Below are 26,077 nucleotides of genomic sequence, written 5' to 3' on the forward strand. Positions count from 1 at the left end.
GTCTGTTTCAGAAGTGCACTTCAGGGGACAGTAAGGGAGTTGGCCGTGACCACCATGCTTGTTCGTCACAGATCTTGCACTAATTGTCATTTATTTTTGATCTACTAAAAAAACAGTGAAACTTGTGACATGTCCACCAGAAACAACACAGTCAAATAACATGGAAGAAAATGTGAATTTTTTTTTCTATTTAATCGTCTTACACACTTAGTTCATCTAACTGGCAAGTTTGTAAACATACACTTTAATGTCAAGATTCAGACTGAAACGTAATTGTCTTACAGAGACTGTGAATGTAAATGTCACAGTTGGACTCATAAGGTGCCCCGCCAGCCCCCCTCCCAGCCTTTCTGCCTGCTTCTTACATCAGAGGAGTGACATCTGTCCCACAGAATAAACACTAAAGTAGCCTTGGCTTACCAGCAATCACTTTTACGTTCCCCGCCCAGCTAACTGATTTAAAACTAATTGCTAATACGGCTGTCGATGCAAATGTATTTAATAACCAATGTGAACAGAAGGGCTGGTGGGTCTCGTTCCTACCCAGCACATCACAGAGCAAACGGATGCTGGCAGGGGGCCGGTTCTGCAGCCTGTGGCCCAGGGTCCCCACCTCACATGCCCTGACCCAGACCACAAGCACCAAGGGAAACACGGCCTCCTCTGCCCAGCGGGCCCTCTGGGCTGAGATGCAGCCTCTGCCCAAGCAGCCCTGCGGCAGCCCCTGCACACTCAGAATGGGCACGGGGAAGGGCAGGGCGCAGCTGTGACCCGCTGGCGTCTTTCCTTCCTTCCCTGTGCCACTCATTACAGCGCATCCTGGCCATCAGCACTATTGCCCTGGATGGGAGGTGGGAAGAAATGAGAAGGACAGCTTGCTCTCAGCAACGCAAGGGCTTACTCTAGATATGGCTATGGAGTAAGGTCTGCAAACAGCAAGTGGTTTAAAAAACAATCAGTCCCACAAAATGCATTATTTATCTGAAGTCCAAACCCCTTGCATATCCAGTGTAAATTTATTTTTTGATAGCATCCAATAAATCCCAGTCAAGTTGCTAAATTAAGATTCCTTTACATGAAAACTGGTGTCAGAGCTCTTTAAGCAATGCTGATAGCACTTGATTCTATGCCCGAGGTGGCCTGCAGCAAGTTTGATTTGCAAAGCAGCATCAGCAAACAGAAGCAGTTGCACCATAAATGAGTAACCTCTAAATTATCAGGAATTATATTTAATGAAATGTCCCTCAAAGTCCCTTTGTTACCTTCAAGTGACACTGCAGGGAACTCGCCATCTCACTAAGCGGATTTCTCAGCAGCCTCAGTCTCCTGCTCTGAGAGCTTCTCTTCCGACAGAACTGACATCCATGGTGATACCGAGCGGGTGATGCTCTGCTTGGCCAAGTTGTAGTGGTTTATGACGGTGTAAAATTTCTCCCGGGCGTTGGAGTCTTGCTCCGCGTAGTAGCTCTCCAAGCCTTCTGGGATGCACTGGGTGTTCTGAAAGACAAGAGGCTGCTAAGATGCCGATGCAAGATGGACGCCCAGGTGTCTCCATTAGCACCCAACCTGTCGTCACTGCGCATCTCCCCGGGCTTGGAGGAGATTCGGTGATGAGTCAGCGCTGACGGCCCGGTGCTGACTACATGGTGACAGGAGGGATGTCTGTGACAAGGCCATGGCGGTGGGACTTGCACAGCGGGCCTTCCTGCTTCACTCATGATCTTACACTAGCTGTCATTTGTTTTACATCTATTAGAAAACAATGGGAATTCTTATGTGTCCACCAAAAACAATGTATTCAAATAAGGAAGGAAGGGAATCCATAAAAGTCTTCCTGGTGGCTGGGTCAGCGGGGGATGGGGAGGGGGCACACTTGAGGCAAAGGAGATGGGCCTTCAAGGCGGGAGGATGGATGCAGGCTGGAGCAGAGGGCAAGGAGCCGCAGGACGAAAACACTGGGAAGGAGGCAAGGGTCAGGGCCTCTAGGGAGTTGTGTGACCCTGGATCCCGAGCCCAGCAGGAAGCCACGAGGCCCCTACGAAGGCACGCTGAGTGGGGGACCATCCCAGCAGCTGTCCACAAGGGACAAGGCGCCTTCCCTACTGACCACGGGACCCTGGGGAGGCCGGGGGCGTGGAGATCCGTTCACAGCTCTCATCTGCTCATTGCGGGCATAGGGCCCCAAGAAAGACAGGCTGCCTTTCCTTGTCACTCCAGGAGCCAGGCTATGCCACTGCCCACTGCTGTCTCCACACGTCCCTCACCAAGCCCACGAGGAAGGGGTGGCAGGCTCCCAACTGTCCCCCACCACCCACTCTCCCAGAGGTTAAGTGGGCATGTGGCACCCAGCTCAGCCCTCCTGGTAGCCAGCTGAGGCCATGGAACTAACTTCTGGCCAATTGGATGTGACAGCAGGTTCAGAGGGCCCCCAACAGGGAGGCCGCCTGGCCTCCCTGCTCCCATGGCCCCCCTCAGTGGCTCTGACCACCCAGGGAGGGCCAACTCCCCGGGGGCTGGCCACACAGCACAAGACAGAATGGGGGCTCCACGGTGACCTCACGGAGCACCACTGTCTTCCAGCTGGGGCTTTAATGAGCCCATCTCATTTCACGGAAGCCACATTACTTGTGTCTCTAGGCAATCGAAATGTTATGGGAACGCCAGGGTCTCCTTGTCACATGTGAAGGGAGACTGCAGTGAAGACGGTCACCAGGAAAAGTTGTGAACCGCCAGATTCCCAGCCCCACCTGCGAGGTCCGGCCCAGCACCACTGAGCAGCGTCTCAGCCACGGCCACCCTGCTGGCAGGTGCACAGCCGGGATTCCACCCACTCCCGGGCCCTAGTAAGAAACCCGCTGCTCAGAGCACTCCTAGACCTGCCCTGGGCAGGCCCAGCGTGGAGACTGTGCCCGGTCTCTGCTGATCCCTGGGCTGGCTGGTGGTGGCTGCCCCCACGTATACGGGCACTGGCCCGGGACGCACAGGGGACTGTCCTCTGGGAGCCTCGTCCCTGCCCGACCCAGGTTTCCTCAGGCTCCCGAAGCTGAAGGCAGGTTAGCTCTGCCCCACCCCCATTAGAGGGCTGCTCCCTGGGGTCTTCCTGCAGACCCGAGACCCATCACCATGTCCCAGCCCTGCGACGACGCCGGTGGCCAAGTGCCTTCCAGACACAGCCTCTCTCTCTCTGAGCTGGCTTCCGTTAGTCCTGTCCCATTGACGTGGCATGTGAGACCAAGAGAGGTGAAGGGACCACAGGGCAGCGTGGGGACCGAGCAGCAGCCTGGGCCTCCGCTTAGAGCACTCCAGACGCCCCCTGCAAAGCTGCCAACAGGTGACCACTCAGCCCAAAGGCAGAACAGTGAGAAACATGGCAGCGTGCTCCCCGCACTGGGCAGGACTGTACCCCTGGCAGCCTCAGGTTCAGCCCGCGTTCATCAGGTCCCAGCCCAGGGCACCCGGTCCCAACTCGGCCCTCAGCATCCTCAGAGGTGGAGGTGGCGGCACCCTGTCTGCAGGGCTTGGGGGTTGGAGGGCCTGCCCGGTAGGAGCTGCTGCGGCAGGAACCAGCTGAGCCTGGGGAACACCGCCACCTTCAGGAGGCCCTCTCTGGGCACCAGGCAGTAACGTCACCCACTGAAGCCGGAGGCCCTCCTGGGGTGCAGGTCCTTCTGACACTGCCTGGCTGCTGCCTGATGTCCGCACAGGGCTGAACAGGTGATTTGTGGAGAGAGAGAAAGGACCACATCTTGGTCTTAGAAAAGCTCCTATTTGAACCAATTTCGAGGCCTGACCAAGTGTGACCCAGGGGTGTTGTTTCATCTATAAGTGACCGAACCCCCTGGCTACCCGGACAGTTCTAACAGGACACCGAGAAGTAGTATCAGCCTGAGGTTAACAGGTGTGGCTGGAGGACAGGCTCTCCCACAGGTGAGCTGCCATCAGGCGCAGGAGTCACTCGCGCCAGTCCTGGGTCAGGCGCCAGGGGACTGCAGGCCCTGCTGAACCTGGCTCTGCCCGCCCTGTGGCCTTCACTCAGGACCCAGGCTCTGCTGCTCTCGGTGGGGTGTGGAGGTCTGGCCTCTCAGCAGAAGGAAGACGGTGCCACCCAGCTTGGCAGAGGCGATGGCATCAGGCCCGGTCCAGCGCCTGGACCACAAAGCTGCCCCTTCATCACTGCCGGGCCAGGAAGATGGCAGGGGTGGAGGAGGAGGCGGGTTTGGGGGCAGGGGGTTAGGGAGCTCTGGGGTCTGGCAGCCTGTTCCTCAAGCCGGGGGTGGGGCGGGGGGCATGGCCCGCAGGCGCCATGGGGGTTCCCCTGTTGGGGCTGCTGGAGCCCCTGCCTCTCAGAGATATGTGGCTCACTGCCGCTGCTTTAGTGAGGATGGAAGGGAAATTATAACAAACGCACACCCGACACCACCCTGCCCCACGGAGGACCGGGCTGCTTCTTACCAGCTCACTGACCCTGAAATGTAAGGACTAGAAACACCTGCCAGCCCCCCGGGTGCACAGAGGGCTGTTTCCAGAAGAGAAATGGCAAAGGCAGGCCGCGTATTTACGGCCAGCTCTGCCTGGTGCAGGATCTCAGTGGCTGAGGCCGCAGGAGCAGGCGCTGTGGGAAGAGCTCAGCCGGGGAGCCAGGCCCACGCTGCTGGCTGAGTTCACGTTTCTGAGCCTCAGTTCCCTTGTCTGTAAAATGGGGCTGAAGTCAGCATAGCACAGCAGACAGAAAAGCCGAAAAGCCACAAGGGGCACCGCTGGGGGATGCCCTTCTTTCATCAGGTCTTGACCCCAGACTCATCAGGGCACTGAGAGGCGAGGCCACTCTGCGGGGGCAAACCGTTCATTCAGCCCAGGGCCCCTGGCTGGCAGGCTGGCTGCCACCCTCCTCCCCGACCTGCACTGCTGCCTCCCTGCCCTCTGTCCTCGCCACCCATCAGTTACTAGCACAGGGTCTGGCAAGACCTTCTGAGGCCACCAACACCTGCTGTGCAGTGAGTGCCTCTGCTCCCGGCTGGGACAGGCCTCCAGGTGCCCAGGCCAGAGAGTACAGACGGTCCGACGCCGCCCACACAGTGACACCACATGACGGGGATGCTGGGGAGCCTCCGTGGGTGGGGCACTGGCGGCGAGCACAACCCCAGGGGTAAGGAAGACTTCTGAGGGGCACGTGTCACCTGTAGGTGAGGTTAGGGAGGTCACTGAGCCTCTCTGCACCTCGTCCCTCCGCCACGATATGAAGTGTTAACTGGACGGGAAGGGGAATCCAGGAAAGCGTGTCCCAGCAGCCCTGGCTGTGGAATCCCACATGCGGGCTCCCCCGCGAGGAAGTCAGTCTGCAAGGCGCACCCAAACGCAAAACCCTTGTGGGGCCTGGGGCGGTTCCCCACTGTGTTTAGGACCTTTTTGTAATAGTCGTATAGTGACTGAATGGTTAAAAAAACAAAAAAGCAGAAACCTGGTGTCCTCCCAGCCCACACCTGCCATTTTAAATCCCCTTGGGACACTCTTCAGCTTGGGGCCACCTGGGAGAGGCTGGTCCCCGCCCCTCCGTGCAGCCCAGAAGCTCGGGCACCTGTGCCCACCAGCCCATCCCATGGGGCCCCCTCCGCATTCGGATCTCAGCCCAGGTGAGGCCTGTGATCTCCCCAAAGAGCTGGCCGCAGGCACTCAGTCACCCTGCATTTCTCCCTTGTGGACTCCTGGCAGCATCCAATAGCATCTGGACATCTGTCTGCTGGCTCACCGCTTGTCGCCTCTGCTGGAACATAAGCCCCGGGGGCAGGCACCTGCCAGCACCCCGCCCTGCACACAGTGGGTGGCACTTAGTAAACATACACTGAAGAATGAAGTGCAGGGGGTGGCCTCGGGCACGACAGTGTCTCTACTCAATCTCCCTTCGGTCAAGTGGGGTCTAACGGCATCTACCCTACAGGGGCTTGGGGGGCATCAGAGATCTTCGTTAAAAGCCCCTTGTGAACTCCTGGGTATCAGCATGTGATGTGCACACAAACCTGCAGGAAAGAGGGAGGAAGGGCACGCACACGTTTCTTTCTCCAGCCTCAGCCTCAGCCTCAGGGCAGCTGGACACAGCCCCAGCAGCTCCCCGGCCCTGCCAGCGGTGCTCTCCGGGAAGGACGCCCGCCATGAGATGCCAGTAGAAAAGGCCCAAGTCCCAAGAGACGCTTCTCCAGAACCATCTACCAGGGGCTCCAAGTTCCCGAGGCTGGCTGTGCACTCCACCCGCTGCAGAGCCTTTCAGCCATGCGACGCCTGCCCCGCCCAGCGCTGCTGCGAGAAGCACCAGGCCTCTCCTCCCCAACTCCACCAGGACCAGGTTACCCAGCAGAACCTGCCCCGGCAGGATGTGCACGCAGAAGGCAGTTTTGTCTGCCCACCCGCCTCTCCATGCAGGGAACTAGCCCCAGGCAGACACAGAGAAAATGAGCCAAAAGGAAAGCCCGGCCCCTTCTGGCGGGGCCGTGGCCACAGCTACTTGTGTGCAGTCTGTCCAGACGGGACTCTAGTCCCCAGGAAGCCATCCTCCGTGTACCCAGGTTCCATCAGGGCGCGGCTCCTACATCACCTTGGCTCCCACTCCCTGACCTCAGGTCCTCCCCTCCTGCCCCGCCCCTGTCTCCCAGATTCACTCCCTCTCCATCCCCAGCACCCAGACTGGTCCAGACCCACGTCTCCTCCCTGATGCCCTCCTGGGCCGTCTCGCTGCCTCTTGTCACTCCCATCCAAACTGCAGCCTCCCCGGCCACCCGAGTGACCATCCCATCACTCCCGCTCCTCCAGGGGCCTTTGCTGGCACTCCAGTCTGGCCACAGCCGGCTCCTCCCTGAGGCAGAACACACATGGGCCACCTGACCACACCCTGCAGGCCGGGGACACAGTCCCCAATCCCCACGTGGTTACACAGGCCTTCTTCTCCCAGGGCCTCTGCTTCCCCCTCACTCACTGCCCCTCAGGGAATGTGCTGGGCCTGCTGGACAGGAGCCTCCCTCCCACAGACTCCATCGCATCGCCCCCTCCCTTCCCTGCCGGCCAGACCCCTCACCGGCCCGGCTGCTCTGGCGTCTGTCCCTCAGGCACTGAGAGCCCAGTGGAGGACGAGGTGCAGAGGCATTGGGCGCCAGGGGGTGGGGGGCTTACCTTGAGGACAAAGCCATCAGGGCAGGCGCGGTCATACTTGTACACCTTGTAGACGACCAGGAAGACAACACAAGTGAGGAAGGCCAGGGCGAAGAGGACCAGCACCGACACCTGCGGGCAGAGGCGGGGCCGTCAGGGGGGCGATGGGGCAGCCACGCACACATGCACACACAGACACAGAGACACACAGACACACACACAGACACACGCACACACAGACACGTGCGCGCACACTGACCCACACGCTGCTGTAGCAGGCAGTCTCTGGAAGGAGGGACAGAACACAGAACTGGGAGGCCTCTGGGGACAACAGGTCAGCAGAATCCCTTGTGCCATTTTCATCTTTTACCATATCCACATGGCATCTTTATTTTTAATAAGCTATTTTTAGTATTTCAGGCCCTGTGTAGAGCTTGGGGTACAGATACCATCAGGCCTCATGGACATGGGACACACGATTGAGCCGTGGGTGCGGGTGGCCCTTCTCATGCTGCCGGTCCTGGAGGGGACGCATCAGCCACCAGCTGGTCAGCTGTCCCCTAGACGTGCCCCGAGCCGGGACCAGCTGAGCAAGACAGACTGACTCTCCTAGGTCCCCATCACCTCCACCCTCGATGGCTTCCTGCGTGTTCAGTTTGATCTGTCCCCTCCCTGGAGGGAAGTCCCCCCAGCACAGGGACCGAGCTTTCTGCACTACTGGACGCGGGCTCCCAGCACCGCGTGTGCGGCCAGAGCATCATATAGAAACATTAACCCATGACGGATAAAGACTTGAACGTAAGACCCGAAACTGTAAACTCCTAGAAGAAAACGCAGGTGATAAGCCCCTTGACGCTGGCCTTGGCAATGATTTTTTGTATTTGACACTAAAAGCAAAGGCAACACAAGCGAACATGAACAAGTGGGACAACAGCAAACTAAAAAGCTGCTACACAGCAAAGGAAACCACCAACAAAATAAAAAAGCAATGGTGGAAATATCTGTAATTCATACGTAAGAGAATAATATACAAAATAAATTAAGAACTCATAACTCTAGAGCAAAAAACCCAAACAATCCAACTAAAAAATGGGCAAAGAAACTGAACAAGCATTTTTCCCAAAGAAGATATGCAGATGGCCAACAGGTAGTTCATGAGAAGTGCTCAGCATCATAAATCATCAGAAAAATGCAAATCGAAGCCATAATGAGATACCTGTACCTCACATCTACGGCTATTTTCAAAAAGACAAGAAATAGTAAGTGTTGGGGAGGACGTGGAGGAACGGGAGCTCTCCTGCACCGCCGGTAGGAGTGCCAGTTGGTGCAGCCATTATGTTAAACACTGTAGATCCCTCAGAAGAATTAAAACCAGAACTACCATGTGATCCAGTCATTCCACTTCTGAGTATTTATTTGAAGGAAATGAAAACACTCACTTGAATAGCTATCTGCACCCCGATGTTCACTGCAGTGTTATTTACAGTGGCCAAGATAACCTAAGTGTCCATCGATGGATGGACGGATAAAGTTGTGGCACATACATTCAATGGAATAATATTCAGCCATAGGAAGGAACTCTTGCCATTTGCAACAACACAGATGGACCTTGAGGGCATTATGCTGAGTGAAATAAGCCAGAGTAAGACAGATACCATTTGAGCTCACTTATATGTGGAATCTTGAAAAAAAGAAAACAAAAAGAGCTCATAGAAACAGAGAACAAATTGGCTTTACGAGAAGCAGTGGGGTAGGGCTGGAAGAAGTGGGTGAAGAGGGCCAAAAGGTACAAACTTCCAATTGTAAGATAAATACATCACGGGAATGTAATGTGCAGCATGGTGACTAGTTACCAATACTGTGTTGCATGTCTGAAGGTTGCTAAGGGAGTAGCTTCTTAAAAAGTGTCATCACAAGAAAAAAATCTGTAACTATGTGTGGTGACAGATGTTAACCAGACTTACAGTGTGATCATTTCTCAGTGCACACAAATACTGAATCACTCTGTTGCACACTTGAAACTAACTGATTCTATATGTCAATTACATCTCAATTTAAAAAAAAAAGAGTATGATCTCAAGTCTTGGAGAGACGTGCATCCTTAAACCTGTCCCTTGAACTGGAAGCCACGTGGAGTTGGGTTCGCAGCGCCCCGTCTGTTCAGGTGTAAAATAAGCCCCGGCTCTCTCAGCGGGGCTGTGAGGAAGCAGGTCCTCAGGGCTCTCCTCCTGGAACCTGGCCTGGGCGTTCCATCCAGGATTTCTGGACCTGATGGCCACGAAGCTCACAGAACTGAGAAATGAGAACCTGACAGTTCCCAGAAGAGCCGAGGGAGAAAGCAAAGGAATCAATCCCCGGAGAGTCAGCAGGAGGCACCTGGTGTGGCAAAGCCCCAGCCCCACCCCCACCCCCAGGTGGTCCCTGCTACCCCGCCACTGACACCTCTGCTCTCTCCGGGCCCCTCCTGGGCCCCAGGGTCTGCTCAGACCTGGGAAGCACCCTGAGGGGTAAGAAATGCAGGTGCACAATTCACTGTGTGGCATGGTATCCCCTGTGGCCGCCACAGGCTGAGGAGCCTTTCCAGAAAGGTCCCAGCAAGCTCACAACTGGATCCCAGCTCGGCCACCTGCCACCTGTGTGATGCACAGGTCGCCTCAGACCTCACCTCTTACATGTTTATCAAGAGGATGACGAGATCACGGACTTGAGAGCACGCTGTCAGCCCCACGTGCTGGGCCCCTGTTCCAGGCTGAATTGTGTCCCCCCCAAACCTCCCCCCAAAAGAACACACAAGCCCCAACCCCTGGTACCTGCGAATGTGACCTTATTTAGAAATACAGTCCTTGCAGGTGTGATTAAAGTAACCGAGCTCATTCAGGTGGGCCCTAACCCAACAGGACTGTGTCTTACGAAAGGGGGACATGAGGACCCAGGTGCACACAGGGAGCAGCCCCTTGAAGACAAGCCAAAGACAGCCAAGGAGTGCCAGCAACAGCCCCAGAAGCCAGGAAGAGGCAGGCTTCAGAGGGAGCGCAGCCCTGCCGACACCTTGACCTTGGACTTCTGGCCTCCGGAACTGTGAGATGCTACATTTCGGCTGTTCCAGCACCCCAGTCGGTGAGCTTTGTCACAGCCGTCCTAGCAAACTAATGCAGCCCGCAGTGCCAGGGCTGTTTCAGGCAAGCACTCAGGACTGGCTCGCCTCCCTGGAAGGTCACCCTTGTCCCCCAGCACAGCCAGATGGCAGCCTTCTCTCCTCACCGTTCAAAGCCCTGGCCAGGCCCACCGCCCTCCAGGAGGGCTCCGGGACGCCCCAGCCTCTCTGGGCACCAGCAACACATGGTGCACCCCAGAACCCAGCATCCCCCCCTTTCCTGATTCAAGTGTAGTGAAAATGTGTCCCAGTCTGGAGAGTTTCATGAGCCTCCCTCACCTCCCCCAGCCCATGAGACAACCAGGAATATTCCAGAGCGAAGTGTGAAACACACCTGTTTCCTCCAGGCCCTGGGTGTACCCTTTGCCTTCTCTACAGGGACATAAGGGTGTGCCCTGGGAGCCCCACGGCTGTGCTCTCTGGGGCCAGGCTGTGGGGCTGGGGGCCAGGGCGTCCCTTGGGTGGAGGAAGGCTGTCTCCTTAGAGGCAGGGCCTTTCTTCCAGGGCCGACATCTCTAAGACACGCACGAGGCCCAGTACTGGGGCCTGTGATGCCTTTAGTGACCCAAGAAAATGGGTTTTATTTTTGTTTAAAAACCAGAAAAAAAAGAATAAAATAGTAATGAATATATAATAATGAATCCAGCCTGGATTATGTTCATCTTTAGACCAAGGTAGCCAGAAAATTTTTTTTTTTTAAGGAGGAAAGGGCCCACAAAGGCAAAAGTGCTTTGTGCCCCAAGGCCTTGCCTTCCTGCACCGACTGAATCCCCAGTGGCCAGTGGACATTCCCCTGGGAGATCTGACAGCGGCCACCTTGGAGTGACCTTGGCCTGCTGCATCAGCCCTGGTCTCTGCTGAGTGGTTTTAACTCCTAAGAGTGTGGGAAGAGACCCGGGAGAGGAAAGCAGGAGGCAGGGCAGACACCTCTGCGGGGAAGGTGTCCAGGAGGCAGGTGTTGGGTCCCGAAGGATGGGCGCTCCCCAGGGAAGCTCGGGCAAGGCTGCTCTTGTCAGAGGGAGAGGGGGACCGTGCCAAAGCCCTGAGGCTTTCAAGACACAGCACGTTCGGCCAGTGTGGCTGGAGCATCACACGTCCTGTGGGGGAGGGGATGTGAGCCAGGTGACAAGGAACCCCATGTGCCACACCAAGAGGTGGGAACCCAGGTGCTGCGGGATTCCAGGAGGCGCTGCCTCTTTATGATGCCCCAAATTAGCACTCCTTGCAGCGCTGGGAGGCATTGCCAGTTGCCTGAAGGACGGGTGTTTGCTACTGATTTACACGTGTGTGTGTGCACATGTGTGTTAAAGCAGATTCTACATGCTCCCTAAATTTACATGACTTCTGCACAGCTGTCAATAAACACTCTAAAGCAGGAGGTGACGGGGTGAAATTACAGACTGTACAGGGATTTGTACTCATTACCGCACGTCCTCTGGCGTGTGCCCATGGCGGCCCTCGGTGGCCCAGACCCCAGTGCTGCGGGAAGGGGGCTGTTAGGCACAGTGTGTGGGAGCAGCAGGGGTCGGGGAGGGGGGCCTGGTGCAGGGTTTCTAACACGTCTGTGCCACGGACCTCTTTGGCAGCCAAGTGAAATTGGTAAATCCTTCTCAGAATCATGCTTAGCGCACAGAAAACACTATACAAAGGGGGAAAAACACTTCTAATGAAGTACTATTATCAAAATACTACAAAAATGTAGATTTGTGATATAATATATATGCTTCCTTATTAACACATCAAACAACAAGATCTTACACTATTGTGATTTCAGAGGAATGATGAGACCAAACGCTTCCCCAAATCTTGGCAACAACTGCAGTGTGATACCAAAACGCCTGTGGTTTGCACGGGTATCACTAACACTACTGTAGCTTACTGCCTACAGCAAAACGTGAAAGAATGCTTCCACTGCAAACTGTAAGACACTGCTGAAAGAAATTAAAGAAGACCCAAATAAATGGAAAGAGATCTTGGACTGGAAGACTTAATATTAAGATGGGACTACTTTCCAAACTGATGCACAGATTCAACGCAATCCCCATCAAAATCCCAACAGCCGTTTTCGCAGAATTGTAAATTGCAAGGGATCGTGAAGAGCTAAGGCAACCTTGAAAACAAAGAATAAGTGGGAGGATTCACACTTCCCAATTTCAAAACTTACTGCAAAGCTGCAGTAATCAAAACAGTGTGGCACTGGCATCAGAATGGCTACATAAATCAGTGCAATAGAATGGAGAGTCCAGAACTAAAACCTCGTGTCCACAGTCTGATTTTTGATAAGGGTGCCAAGACATCCACGGGGCAAAAACGGTTTCTTCAACAAATGGCGTTGGGACAACTGGGTATCTATCTGCACACAAAAGAATCGAGTTGGACCCTGACCTCACACCACATACAAAAATTAACTCAAAATGAAATGAAGACCTAAATATAAAAGCCAAAGCCATAAAACTCTTAGAAGAAAACTGAGAGGTAAATCTTCATGACCTTGCATTTTGCAATGGTGTCTTAGATACAACACCAAAAGCACAACCAACAAAAACAAAAAATAAATTGTACTTCACCAAAATTAAAAAATTTTTGTGCATTAAACACAAGCAAGAAAGTGAAAAGGAAGCCCACAGAATATAGAAAATACCTGCAAATGATATAGCTGGTAAGGCTTTAGTTTCCAGAATATAAAAGGAAATCTTACAACAACAGAAAGACAAACAACCCAATTAAAAATGGGAAAGGACTTGAATTAGACGGCTCTCCGAAGAAGATAAACAAACGGCCAGCAGGCAGAGGAAAAGACACAGTATCATTAGCCATTGGAAAGCGCAGAGCAAAAGCACAACGAGATAACACCTCACACCCACTAGAACAGCTGTAATAAACATAAATAAACAAGGAACAAGTGTTGGTGAGGATATGAAGAAAGTGAAAACCTCGTACACTGCTGGTGGGAATATAAAATGGTGCAGCTGCTGTGGAGCACAGCAGTTCCTGGATGTGCTAAACATAAAAGCACCACACAGGCTGGCAATTCCACTCCTAGGTACGTACCCAAGAAAACTCAAAGCAGGTGCTCACAGAAACTTGGACGTGAACGATCACTGCAGCACTATTCACATTTAACCGAAAGGTGGAAAGGACCCCAACGTCCATCCGTGGATGAATGGATAAACAAAATGCAGTGCGTCCGTACAAGGGAGCATTACTCAGCCATAAAGAGATACAAAGCACTGATACAGACTACAACATGATGGACCCTGAGAACACAATCCTCAGTGAGTATTATCCTATCATATAAGACTGCATCTTGGATGATTCCATTTATATGAAATGTCCAGAACAGGGAAGTGCAGAGAGACAGAAAGCAAATTAGTGGCTGCTCAGGGCTGAGGGGAGGGGGAACCAGGGAGTGACAGACAATGGGTGTGGGGCCCCTCTGGGAGTGATGAAAATGTTCTGGAACCAGTGAGTGGTGATGGTTGGGCAACACTGTGAATGTACGAGACATCACTGAATTGAACACTTTAAAATGGTAAATTTCACATAAATTTTGTATTCTATTTTACTACCAAAAAAAAAAAAAGTGAGCCAGAGACGGGAGGCTGGGGTCAGCACAGGCTGTGGCGGGGTCCCGACAAGACCATGAGCCCAAGTCCAAGCAGCGCTACCCCAGAGAAAAGAGGGGCCGGAGGCAGGGGGTGTTCTGGAAAGAACAGCCAGGAATGGTTAGCAAATAGGATGCGGGCCTTGGGGTGAACTTTACAGGGAGTTTATAAGGTGAGGACCATGTGTCCTAGATGCTCAGGAAGGTCCCAGTGGACGGTTACTGCCTCAGCATCCCCAAATGCGCAGTGTCACTGTCACCCTCACAAGCGTCCCAATCTGGGCCATAAGTTGCACGGCTGCTCCACTGACAAGGCCCTGGCCCTCGTGCCCGCTCCCTCAGCGTTCACCATGGGCAGGCAATCAGCAGTCCCCCGACCTCACAGACGAGGGGCTGGCGCAGCATTTGAACCGGCTGTGTTCCCAACTGCTCTTTCTGGTCTGGGACCTCTTCTCCTGCTGGAGGCCCCCCAGGGGCCCCGGCCCAGTTGGGGTGGGGACGGAGGTGTCTGCAGCAGGCCTCTGCACCCCACGGACCCCATGCAGCTGCTGAGGGGGAAGGCAGAGCATGGCGGGCTGGGTATCAGATGGGTGTGGGTCTGAATCCTACTTCCACCCTCGGTGATCAGCCGACCTCGGGCCTGTTCCTCTCTGACCTGAATCCCCCACCTCCAAAACCAGGACGAGATCAACCTTCAAGACTGTTACTAGGGGGGAAGGTACAGCGCAGTGGCAGAGCGCATGCCTAGCACGCCTGAGGACCTGGGTGCACCTCCCAGTGCCTCTGTTTAAAATAATTAATTCAATAAATAATTACCTCCCCCCATTAAAAATATTTTTTAATTAAAAAAAAAAAAAAGACTAACTAAGGGCCCAAGCAGACACTGGGTCATCCTTATTCTCCGCTCTCCGCCCTCTCACCCTGGGGGGGGGGGGGAGGGAAAAAGGAAATGTGCTTTTCTGCTGAGTAATGCAGTTTAAAAAAAAAATCTTGGAAAAATAACATGAATTCTGACCTCTCCAAACGCTGACAGTGCTAAATATTTTAGGAAACCCAGACAAAGTGAACACACAGACATTTCTCCCCCACAGATGATTCAACCCACTTAATTACCTGACTGTGGAGGAAGCCCCCCACTAGGCTAGGCTGGAAAACCGTGGGCTCTGCAGACCGCAGAGGGGGGCGGCAAGCCCTGCGTGATGCTCTGCGGAAGGCCACGAGGTGTCAAAATGCATTTCCAGGATCCCCAGTGCCACCGCGGGAAGGCCGCCCCCACCACCGAGTGCCAAGGAAACAGTGTCGCCAGTCATAAATACTTAACAGGTGCATCTTGAGACACACCGGGGGATTACTGGAAGCTCAAGGTCATTAAGGATGTCAGAAAAGACACCAACCACCCACACAGTCACGTGTGATGGGAGGCAAAGGGACCCCTGCTACAGCACAGGGAGACCCTTCAAACCAACCAGGTCACTCCTTGTGGGACATTCTCCCAGCTCTGTGCGAGGCTGACCCTGGAACCTCTTAAAGCCCCTAAGGCAATGTGGTGCCAGGTGAGGGTGTGTGGCTTGCTCACCCAAGTCCTGAACCCACAAGGACCAGTGTGTCGATCTCAGAGGGGTCGGCACCCCTCCATCGCTGCAGCCACAGCACGTACCTTACTTTCCTGTAGCCTGCCTAATTGCGCCCCCTCCAACCTCCAAGCGTTAAGAAGTGGCCCCAGCAGCACGGCGACCCGCCACTCCGCATGGGTGAGTGGGAAAGTGCAATTAAAAACATATTTAGGTTTAGTTAATTTGAGAAACATCTCAGCTCGTGTTTATTCTCGGCATAAACACACCTTCAAATAATTAAACGGCCTCTTTCCTTGTTGACACTAACCTCTTCGGAAGCCCAGACTTTGGGCCGCCGCCGCCGGGTGAGTCACCCAGCAATCCCAGTGCAGCGGAGTCGCACCAAGCCCTCCCCCAGCCAGCAGTTACCTAGCAACCAGCCTAGCAACCTCGTAGCCCAGAGATTAATCCCCGGGTGATAATCATAAAGCAACATCCAAAAAGACATCCCGTCTCAAGGATGCCGTCCAAAGGTACAGAAGGACGAGGCGCACTGCAGCGGCACCTCACTCCCGAGCTCCACAAATTACAGACAAAAGGAAGGCACAATATTGACTTGTTGCTTCAACAGCTGGAAGGCACAATTTCCTTCCTGCCATTCACACACGGAGTCAAAAAAAAGCACAAGGAGATGGCCGGGGTGGGGAGCCACATGGATGCTGCCCGGTCACCAGCAGGATGTGGAAGATGTTCTGTCCCAGCCAAAGCTGTGACTCACCCCCAAGCAGGGGTGGGGAGCGGGGGGCTGCAGGTCCTCGTCTCCATCCTTCCCTCACACATGCAGCTCAAGTACAACCTTTTGCCGGCTCACATCCCCGTTTTCCAAAAGAAAGCCCCCAGCCCTCGACCAGCTGATGCTTCCCACAAGAGAAGCATGCATTCAGACACATCAGAAACATAATGGGTGGTAAACGGCCAGGAGAACATTCTGGAAGGGCGAGTACCTTTAGCATTTCCAAAAGCACAAGCCCTCCTCTTGTGCTAGAAGACAGCCCTGCCCATAAAAGGTTACAAACTCAGTACCATGAGGATCACCTGGAGAGCTTGTTACAATGCCCGTCCTAGGGTCCAGGGTCCCTGCTAAATCGAACTTCAGGTGGTTCCAACGCCGGCGGCCCCAGGCTGGCTGCCTCCCACACACAGACCCCGCGGTGGGCGCGCAGGGAACCAGGTAAGCCTGCTTCCTGTTCAGACAGGCGCTGGAGCAAAGGCAGGTCGTTCAGCTATGCAGGTCGGGCCCACGGGTCACACTGGCCAGGTGCCTGGGCTCAGAGCTCGCTCTGCCTCGCAATGACTGTGACACTGCGCAGGTCACCTGCCAACTGAGTGACCACCTGCAAAGGGCTCGCATCCAGGCATGGCCAGAGAGGCCTCCCTCAGGAACTGCCATCCAACTCACCCAACAGGCGAGAGTCCCAAGAGCAGCCCGGGAAACGACGCCAGGCCCCCACTCCCGCGGGGCCGGCCGCCCTCTCGGTCATCCCCGGACGTTCGGAGCCGTCACTGTGAGTGTGCCCAGCGCTAGCGGGGAGGCATCAGGGCGCTCTTCTCCTGCCTGGCACAGAGGGCCTAGAAAGTCCTGTCCGCACCCAGAGACCTCAGTGCCATCAGTCTGCCTGAGGTGGCTCAGGGGCCACCTGCTTCCCCCAGGTCACCAACTCAGGTTGTTGGGCCTTTGCATACAAGGGCCACCCCACTCACTCGAAGAGAAGCACAGGCCGGGGAAAGGGGCCTGGACACTGCGACAGAAAAGGAAGGGAAAGCAGAAAAATGATGCTTACATGGGGGAGGGCTTGGGGTATGCAGGCCCCCCATATCCGAAGGCTGCTGGGAAGGAGGGGGACTTGTGCCCCTGAGGGCCTTGGGGCTGCAGCTACTGGGAAAGGGTTTCAAGTCCACAAAGGAACAGGCTTCTTAGAAGCAGCACAGTGGGTTGCCTGGGGCTGAGAGCATCCCCTGCGAACCTGTCCTCCAGAAGGAGGTGCCTGGACCTCAGGTGCTACAGCCAAAAGCAGGCTGCCTGGTCCAAGATCTCTGCCTCGGGTCCCCTCGGCTGTAAAGTGCAGATAATAACAGTGCCTGCCCCGTGAGGTTTCTGAGGATAAAATGAGATCAGAAATGTAACGAGCCTGACCCGGAGTCTGGCCCATGGGAGCGCTCCAGAACTGTTCCATGCGGCTACTGGCTCGGTATGGAGGGCAGTGGAAACACCAGGAGGTGAGGTTAATCCCAGGAGTCTTCACGGCAGAGGTGATACCTGAGCCGGCACTGGAAGGCAATGGAAGGGGAATCGGTTCTAAGAATCGGAAGGCAGGTCCGCAGGGAGGCACGTATGGCAGGAGGCATGGTGGGAGGGCACTGGGCTCGCAGACAGAGTGGTGGGGGGTGACCACCTGGGACCCAACAGCCTCATTTGCAAAAGGGGCTGTGATGCTATGGATCCTAAGGAGGCCACAGATCTGAGTGAACGGACATGCCTGGTCCATTTCTGTATGGAACTAGGGAAATGGACCCACTGCAGGGCAACAACCCACTGAGCACCTACTGTATACACCACCTTCTCGGGCATCCCCAGGAGGCGGGAGTGGGCGGGAGCCACCACAACCCAATCCACTGGGATGGGCACTGATCTTCTGGGCCCTCGGGTTCTGGGCAACTGGAGCCAAGTAACCACACAATGGCCCTGCCGTGGCTACCAAGAGCCCTGGTGGCCCATGTGCGTCACCCACACCTTAAACAAGGGACCTGGGGACCTGCATCAGGTGAGCGTGCATGCAAAGCACAAAGGCCCCTGGAGGCAGGGTTTGGCACACAACTGACACTCAACAGATAAAAGGGACAGCCATTCAAGTGCCACAAAGCTCCTCACTCCATGGGGACCCAAGATGCTGGGCCCAGGAGAGGCAAAGTTCAAGTTAGGGATGAGAAACCCAGACAGCTCGGATACCCAGACAGTGTCCACCATCAGGATGACGGCTATTATGACCTTGAAACCGAGGTCACTGCTGCCTGAGCCAGGGGCTGCTCCCAGGGCGTGAACAGGGAGGGCCGTGCAAACAGCAACAGACTTGGCACATGCCAAACTGGCCGGCCAGAGCCAGAGAGAGATGCTGACCTCAGGTCAGTCTGACCCAGTCCCCCGTGAACCTCAAAACAATGGGCTGCCAGGCCAGGAGGTGCTAGAAGAGCACCCTCCTGAGGCCACCAGCAGAAACTATGGGCATCTCTGTGCCTCAACTTCCCCATCTGTAAAATGGGTTAAACTAACAGCACCTGCTTCTGGGGGGAGCTGCTGGGAGGACTGGATGAGTGAACACAAGTAAATGCACCCCCAGACACAAAAGGTGGCAACTCCAATGCAATCCTCTGGCCTGGCAGGTTTTTCTCCAGCCCCGGGAGGCATCACAGAGAGGTGGGAAGAAGATTGAAAGTCAGATTATGCCTGGGTGCCCACAGTCACCCCACGAAGCCACCTCGCTGCTCCAGGCATCACTTTCATCTCTTAGCCAGTTCACAGGGCTGCCGTGGAGGTGGAACAGGACGCCGCGTATGCAAAGGGGCTTTGGAAACTGCAGGGCTGTTGCGGTGAGCAGGCAGCTGTACCCTCAGCAAAAGCAAACAGCTCCCACATCCACGTGGGGGGCAACCAGGGAGCCAGCCGAGGCCAGTCTTCAAGGCCTGGGTGACACACTGCTGGCTCCCAAATCACTCTTTTGAATCTAGATGAGGGGCCCCATTTTACCATCTCTCATGTTTCCCAAAGAACAAGTTTCCAGAAGATTCATATCCTAACTTGTTCCTTAACCAACCCAGCTGCCTCCACCCTCTGAGGTCACCCAGACTCAGTGGAAAAGACTGTCCCCAGGCCCAGCTGTCCCTGCCCTGCCTGAAGAACCATCCAGAGCAAGGCTTCCCTCCCCAGAGCGAGCACTTCCAGCAACCAGGGTACAGGGCCGGCCAAGCCCCACACCCCTGCATTGTGCCCGGGGTGGTGACGGATGGAGTGTGAACACAAGGGCTCTGGACTGTATGGCCTCTGGATCCTGGCCTTGCCACGAAGAGCTGTGACCACCCTGTGCCTCAACCTCCCCATCTGCAAAATGGGTGACACAGATAGCACTGACCTCCCGGGGAGGGCTGCTCACATGAGCCCGCAAATGTAAAGGCTCAGCCTGGCCTTGCACCAGATGAGTTACAGCAGGCTGCTTTTTTATTACTGTCTGCCCCTTCCCAGAGCTGTAGGTAAAGATTTTTAATGTTTGGTAAGTGATCTTCCATATGTTTCTAACCTTTGTCTAAAAGAAAGTTTAGAAATTTTCCCTGTTATTAAAACTAAGTAATAGGTGATCATTTTGGAAGATAAAAGAAGAAATTTGTAAAAATCACGAAGTGGGTTTCGCACATGTGGGATCAGCCCAGAGAGACGGTGTCTTATCCTGTTCCCGTCACTCCCTGGTCATCTCTGCAGCTCAGGGGACCCCACCTGGGGGCAAAAGCAGCATCTCACTCACCTCCAGGGCACTCACCTTGAACCTCTCGGTGACACCCTCGGTGATGCTGACCGTGAACTCGGCTATCTTGGGAGGACGTGCTTTGCCTTTCTTGCGGTCAGGTTCATATTCGGTCTTAGTTTTCACAACCACCTTGTCCAGGAAACAGAAGCAAACAGTGAATGGTGGGGCCAGATACATTCAGACACACCTGCCCCAAAAAGAAGGGTATGGGAACCCTCAAGTTCAAAGTCACCATTTGGCCAGGAAGTCTTTGAGAGAATAGCCACTTCTTAGAAATCTCCTCTGTGCCAAGACTTTCAGAGAAATTACCCATTAATCATCCTGATAGCAGCCCCAGGAGGGAAATATGATAACAGGGGGGCAGAGAAGTTAAGCTCATTGGCCAAGGCCTCGTACTTAACAGGTGGCAGGGCTTACAGGCATCAGCGGGGCTCCCTTCACTGCCCAGAGCTTCATCAGCCCAGGTGGTGGGGAGGATGCACTTGGCTTTCCACTCGTCTTTACTGGCGGCCGCCAGGGGTAAATGAGAAGATGCACACGCATTATTCCCCTTCAGGACTAGGAAGGAGCAGGCAGCCAGCCTTCAGGGAAATTGATCATGGGGAGTCTGTCTGTCTCCACCCTGCTCCCCTCCTCTCTCTGGGTCTCTGCAACAGCCCTTAAAGGGTCAGCCCGCTCTGTTCCCCCTCCCCTCTGCACTGTGAAGCAGATGTTTTTCCAACCAGCAAACCTGCTCCGCCTCTGCCCAGGGCAAACCCTCTCCTGCCTCCCCCTTCCCCCCTTTGCCCGCAGCTCTCCCTCCGTGCCCAGCGTGGCAGCCTGTGTGCGTCCCTCCACCAACCCCGGGTGCCTGTCTCTCAGCAGCGCCTGGGCCTCACCCTGCCATCCTCCAAGCCCACCTGGACCTGAGTAGCCGTGTGATCCTGAGCACACACTTGGTTACTCGGAAACCCCGTGTCCTGGCCTGTGAAATGGGAGGAAAGCCTGTTGGTTGGGCTACTGTGAAGAAGAGGGACTCCATGAACCCCCGGCCCAGGGGGTACCCCGTCAGCATTCATCAGCCCAGATTCAGTCGGCCTCTGCCACTAATAGGCTAAGTGACTTCAGGCAAGTTCCTTAAACTCTCTGTGCCTCCATTTCCACATCTGTAAAATGGGGTAATAGTGGTAGTTCCCTCCTAACATCAGGACATTAAAGGAGTTGAAAACTGTCAAGCATGCAGGCGGGCGCCTGGTGCATAGCAAGCATTCAACACAGGTCAGGTGAGCCGGGCCGGCTGCTGCTGCAGCCCTGTGACTACCGGCACTGTCACACCTCCGGAACGTTGGCACTCGGCACAGGTTCAGGTTCACAACCTGAACTAGATTATCCGCCCTGGGACACATGGCACCTGGGGCAGATGACATCGCCTCCCTGAACCCCGGCTGGGAGAAACATGCTACTGCTATTCAGGTTAGGAGATGTCTTGTGCGAGGCTGGTTCCAAGCAGGGCAGAGCTAGAGGCCCTGCCAAGACTTCTGCATTCTGGGGAACTGTGCGACCTTGGGCATGTCCCAGAAGTTCTCTGAGACTTGGTTTCCTCATCTGCGACCTCAGGAATCTTCTAGCTCAACAGTCACTCCCTGCGAGACTCCCACCGCTGGAGCATCCCTGCCAGCTGCCCCCAGGGATGGGGGACCCACCAGGTGAAACCTGCTGCCTGGGCTACTCCAGGATGGCCTGAAACCCTCCTCCCCAGTATAAGCCAACCGTGTGCCAGATGGTTCTGGAATGGAACAGACTGAGGACAAAAGAGGAGGCTGAGGCTGCATGGAGGGAATCACCTGACAAAGGTGCTGCATGGGGACACGGTGTTCCTGGCACCAGCCACTACCACTCTAGGGCTGAGGCAGGAGGGGAAGGTGGGGACAGTGGCACCAGGCTGTGCAAACTGGGCAAGTCTGACACCTTGACAGGGAAGGGGGAGGCGAGACAGAAGCTGAGGCCTCAGGCAGCCCAGCCCTCCTGCAAAGCCTCTTTTGGGCCGTCAATGCTTCAGAGTGGCCCCACGTGGCCTGGGTGCACAGGTGTGAGCAGCTGAGCCTCTTTTCTTGAAATGAAGCACCTGCTGCAGCCTCCCTCCTGCCCCTATCCCCGCCCCACTACCCAAACACAGACCAGAGTTGGGAATCACAACCACTTTGCAGAGCTGAGTTAGTCTCTCCAAGGACCCACCATGGGAATAAACAAATCTTCCAGAAAGATAGGACCCACTGCAGGGACATTCCCCCATCCCTACCCTGCCCTGTGGCCAGCAATCACCAACATGCTGGAATAAACGACAAGCCCTGAGTCACAACCTCCCTGCCAGGGACTAAATGAAACAATAAACGCGGAGACCCTTCAGGGAACTGAGTGAGCTAACCCGAGGCTGCGGTGGTTTTAAGCAGCAGCAAGATTATCAGAATGGATGCGTGTTGATTATTTTAGGTTTGAGTTTTACAATATAATTGTCTAGGCTCTTCAACATCTTTTAGCATTAACTCTGGAAAATATGGCTCTTAATGGACAGGAACTACTTAATTGCGTGCTGTATTTAAGGAAAGAGGGGGTGCTTCTTTAAATTCAGCACAAAGAAAAACCCCGCTCTGAGAAGAGGATGATGAATGGTTGTCCCCAGTTACACTGAGGAGCACAAGTGCTTATTTGGAGATTTCACAAAAGGAACAAAGAGAGGAAGGAGGCGGTGTAGGAGCGCGCACCCTGCCGCATTTACCAGCGGTGTGGGAGGGGCGGGCAGAGAGGGTAAAGAAGGGGATTCAGCCCCTAAGGAGGGTCCATCTGGCCAAGGAAAGGGGCCTCCCCACCGCAAAGGGCAAATCGGGCTGGAATTGCATCACCTGTGAAGGCGTGAGGGGCAGCCGCGCCGCCCCTGGGCTCATCCCGGAACCCGAGCTCCGGGTACCGCGGGGCTGGGATAAGCAGGGCTGGGTTGGCGGCGGTGGGGCCAGTGCCCGCTCTTGGACAAGATTCCCACGAAAATCAGGAAAGGACCTTTACCTACGGCGTTCCACTGTCAGGATGAAGCTTTCACCTAAGGCGGAGGACCCCCCAGATCACCCGATCCAGAATCCCGCGCGGGGACGTGGTCCTCCGGGGGGCGTCCTCTACCCAGCCCGAGCCCGCCCCCCAATTCGCGTCCCCAGCGCACGCGGCGCGTTTCTTTTGTTGCGGCCGCCGCCCGAGATTTGGGGGGTGCGCACCCGGCGGTGCGGGGTGCTGGGGGCCTCTCACCTTATCCGGGGGCGGGAACTGCAACTGATTGACATCGAGGGGCGTCATCAGGGGGATGGTGTCGAAGCCATCCTCCAGCAGCGGCTGCTTGCTGCCCTTCTCCGCGAAATTGTTCCCCAACTTCACCATGGTTCCGGGAGACCCGAGGCTGCCGCCTGCGGAGGGCGAGGAGGGTGCCGGGCGGGAGTCACCGCGAGCAGGACCCACCCGCGTCCCGGGCGTCGGCGTGCTCTCCCGCCCCCGCCTCGCCTCCGGGGAGGGGTCGTGAGGACGCGGCGACCGCGGCCCGCGGCGGGGCAGGTGCTGTGTAGACTCTCACCCGCTGGACAAGAGCGCGGGGCGCGGGGCGCACCGCGGCCGGGGAGGAGGCACCGCCCCTGCCGGCGGGTCTAGCGCGTCCCCAGTCCTGGCGCCGCTGCGCCAGAGACCCGCCAGGGGACCCCAGTCCCTCCCACCCGGGGGGCTGCGCGGCCCCCGGACCCCGCTCCTCGGCGGGAGGGCCCAGCCTCGGCGCCCCGAGGCCCCGCGGGCCTGCACTCACCCCACGCCCGGCTCCGGCAGGTCTGAGCTCCGAGCGCGCTCCGAGCCTCCGCGTCGCCCGCTCCGGCTCGCAGCAATGGCGGAGGCGGCGCCGCGCGCGGGGCCGGGGCGGGGGCGCCGCGCGATTGGGCTCCCTCCTCCCGCTCGCCGCCTCCCTTCCTGCTGCTCCCGGGGGTTAACTGCGCGCGGTGAGTGTGTGCGTGTGGCGGCGGCAGCCTTGACGCAGCGCGCGCGCCGGCCGCACAAAGGAGCGCGGGGGAGCGCTCCCCACGGGCCCCGCGGCCGCGCCAACCTGCAGATGGGGGCGCTGCTAGGAGCGGGGTGGGATCGCGCTCCGGAGGGGAGGCTCGGAGCTGCGGGAGGGTTCCCCAGGGCTGGAGGCTGGGACGGGGGGGGGAAAGAGGGGTGCGGGCTATGCAACCGTGGGGCGGCGGCGGCGGCCCGGGCGCAAGGCGATTCGAAGCGAGAAAGGGGCGCGGGGGTTGGGGGTAGATCCTAGGGATGGAGCTGTCCCCAAAAGTGGGGGAAAAGGTCACCCGCTGACAGCCGAGCCGATCTGGGAGTCCTGACGAATAGTGAAGGGTCCTGGGGGGAGGGTTCCAGGAGGCGGTGGGCGGTGGCAGAGACCAGAGCGGAGCTTGCCTGGGTTGGGGAGAGGGCTACAAAAAGAGGGCGTGTCCCTATTGAAAGGAGGTTCGGATGGGAATGGAGGGGGGAGATTGGTGGCGCAGGATGTGGGGGGAGCGCTCTCCAGAGCTGGGATGGTGTCCGGGTTTGAGGGGTTCGCCCAGGGTATCTGAAGGGAAGATATTCAGGGCAAAGAGAGGGCTCCGAGTGCCCTATTGGAGGGTTTCTCTGGTCCAGTCGGCTGGAGTATCCAGGGCGCAGAGAACGGGAGGCCTGGGACGAAGAGGGAGTTTCTAACCTGATCCTCTGCGCTCTCTCCCCTCAGCGGGGCCACTGTCGCAGCTGCCCAGATTAGGGCCCCACTTTACAGACTTCCAGCCAGCCCTGCCCACAGGACCCCCCAGGGGGAAAACTGCGGGGGTGCGGGCACAAGACCAGGAGCCAGAGGAAGGCTGCTGCTGGGGAAGGGGAACCTCCCCTGGCCCCTAAGTGCTGCTGGGGCCCGGCCAGGGCACGAGTAAGTGTCCTCCAGGGTCTTACTTTACCACCCTTTGTCTAGTTCTGCTTTGCTTGGCTGATGACCTGAGACCCAGCGTTTTCCATCAGCCACGTGAGAACCATGAGAGACCCCCTCACCAGAGACCATGACCCCGCAAGCCCTAGGAATATTCCTAGAGACCAGGAACAGCCCCTGCCGGCCCAGCCTAGGAACCTGGCCCTGGGGGCCCGGATTTCAAATTCCCCAGGAACCCATCCCCCCTCCTTACACAGATGAGGTACGTGGATTCCTCTTAGCTGGCCCCAGGTCCCCAGCAGGGTCCAAGTGGGCCTTTGACCACAGGGCAGCCTAGTGGGTCCCAGGCTCTTGGCCCAGGGAGGGCAGATGTCCCAGGCATTGGCCACTGCCACCGGCCTTGGGGCTTGGCCTCATCATCCTCTGGCAAAGGCCCTTGGAACGGAGGACGGGGACTGATGAGGCATCTGTGTGTGGTCCCGGTTCTTCCCACAGCAGGTGAGGAGGAGCAGCTAGCACCCCCACCCCCGGTGCTGGCCTAGCTTCGTCCCTGGCCAGACTAAGCTCACAGATGAGGAGAAACATGGGCTTCAGGGAGCGGATAGCTTTGTCCTCATCCTAGGTGCCAGCGTTTTACAGACTCCAACACAGACACACACACACACACACACACACACACACACACACACACACACACACACACACACACACACACACACAGACTACAGTCACAACCCCACACCAGGAGCTGCAGAGTGGGCCTCCTGGACCCTGTGTGGACCCTGTTCCCCTTCAAAGTCTTCGTCAGCTGAGAAGCACATGGACAAGAAAGCCCACAGCTGTCCCGGAGACGGCAGCAGACCGTCACCGTGCCGCTTGCGTCCTTTTCACACTGTCCTAGTTTTCACTGGCGCTGGTCACTGGGACTTTGCAGCTTCGTTCCGTGTGGGTGTTTTTGTGGGTTCTCAGGCAGCACCAGACCCTGGGAAAAGCACACACAGGCCATGCAATGAATAGGACACACAGCCAGCCCACCAGCAGCTGATGGATGAGGAAGATGAAATGACAAGTCTTTGGGCAGAGCAGAGGGTCCACTGGAGG

The 26,077-nt window shown here is 56.2% G+C and overlaps 1 protein-coding gene across 2 annotated transcripts; it reads right to left on the reverse strand.

Moving 5' to 3' along the window:
* Nucleotides 1–74: 74 nt before the first annotated feature.
* On the reverse strand, nucleotides 75–24,065 carry NSG1 (neuronal vesicle trafficking associated 1). 2 transcript variants are annotated; one of them, XM_032493886.1, is made up of 5 exons: nucleotides 23,837–24,065; nucleotides 23,296–23,450; nucleotides 20,020–20,151; nucleotides 7,159–7,269; nucleotides 75–1,497 (listed from the first exon to the last, which is right to left on the reverse strand). In XM_032493886.1, exons 2-5 carry the CDS (start codon nucleotides 23,422–23,424, stop codon nucleotides 1,297–1,299), a joined length of 573 nt encoding a protein of 190 aa, XP_032349777.1. In that variant the 5' UTR covers nucleotides 23,425–23,450; nucleotides 23,837–24,065; the 3' UTR covers nucleotides 75–1,296. The 2 variants fall into 2 exon arrangements, with proteins under 2 accessions (XP_032349777.1, XP_032349778.1); XM_032493887.1 differs by having other exon boundaries at nucleotides 20,035–20,151; nucleotides 23,837–24,032.
* Nucleotides 24,066–26,077: the final 2,012 nt, after the last annotated feature.

This window comes from Camelus ferus, chromosome 2, assembly GCF_009834535.1.
Source record: "Camelus ferus isolate YT-003-E chromosome 2, BCGSAC_Cfer_1.0, whole genome shotgun sequence".
Classification (NCBI taxonomy): Eukaryota; Metazoa; Chordata; class Mammalia; order Artiodactyla; family Camelidae; genus Camelus; species Camelus ferus.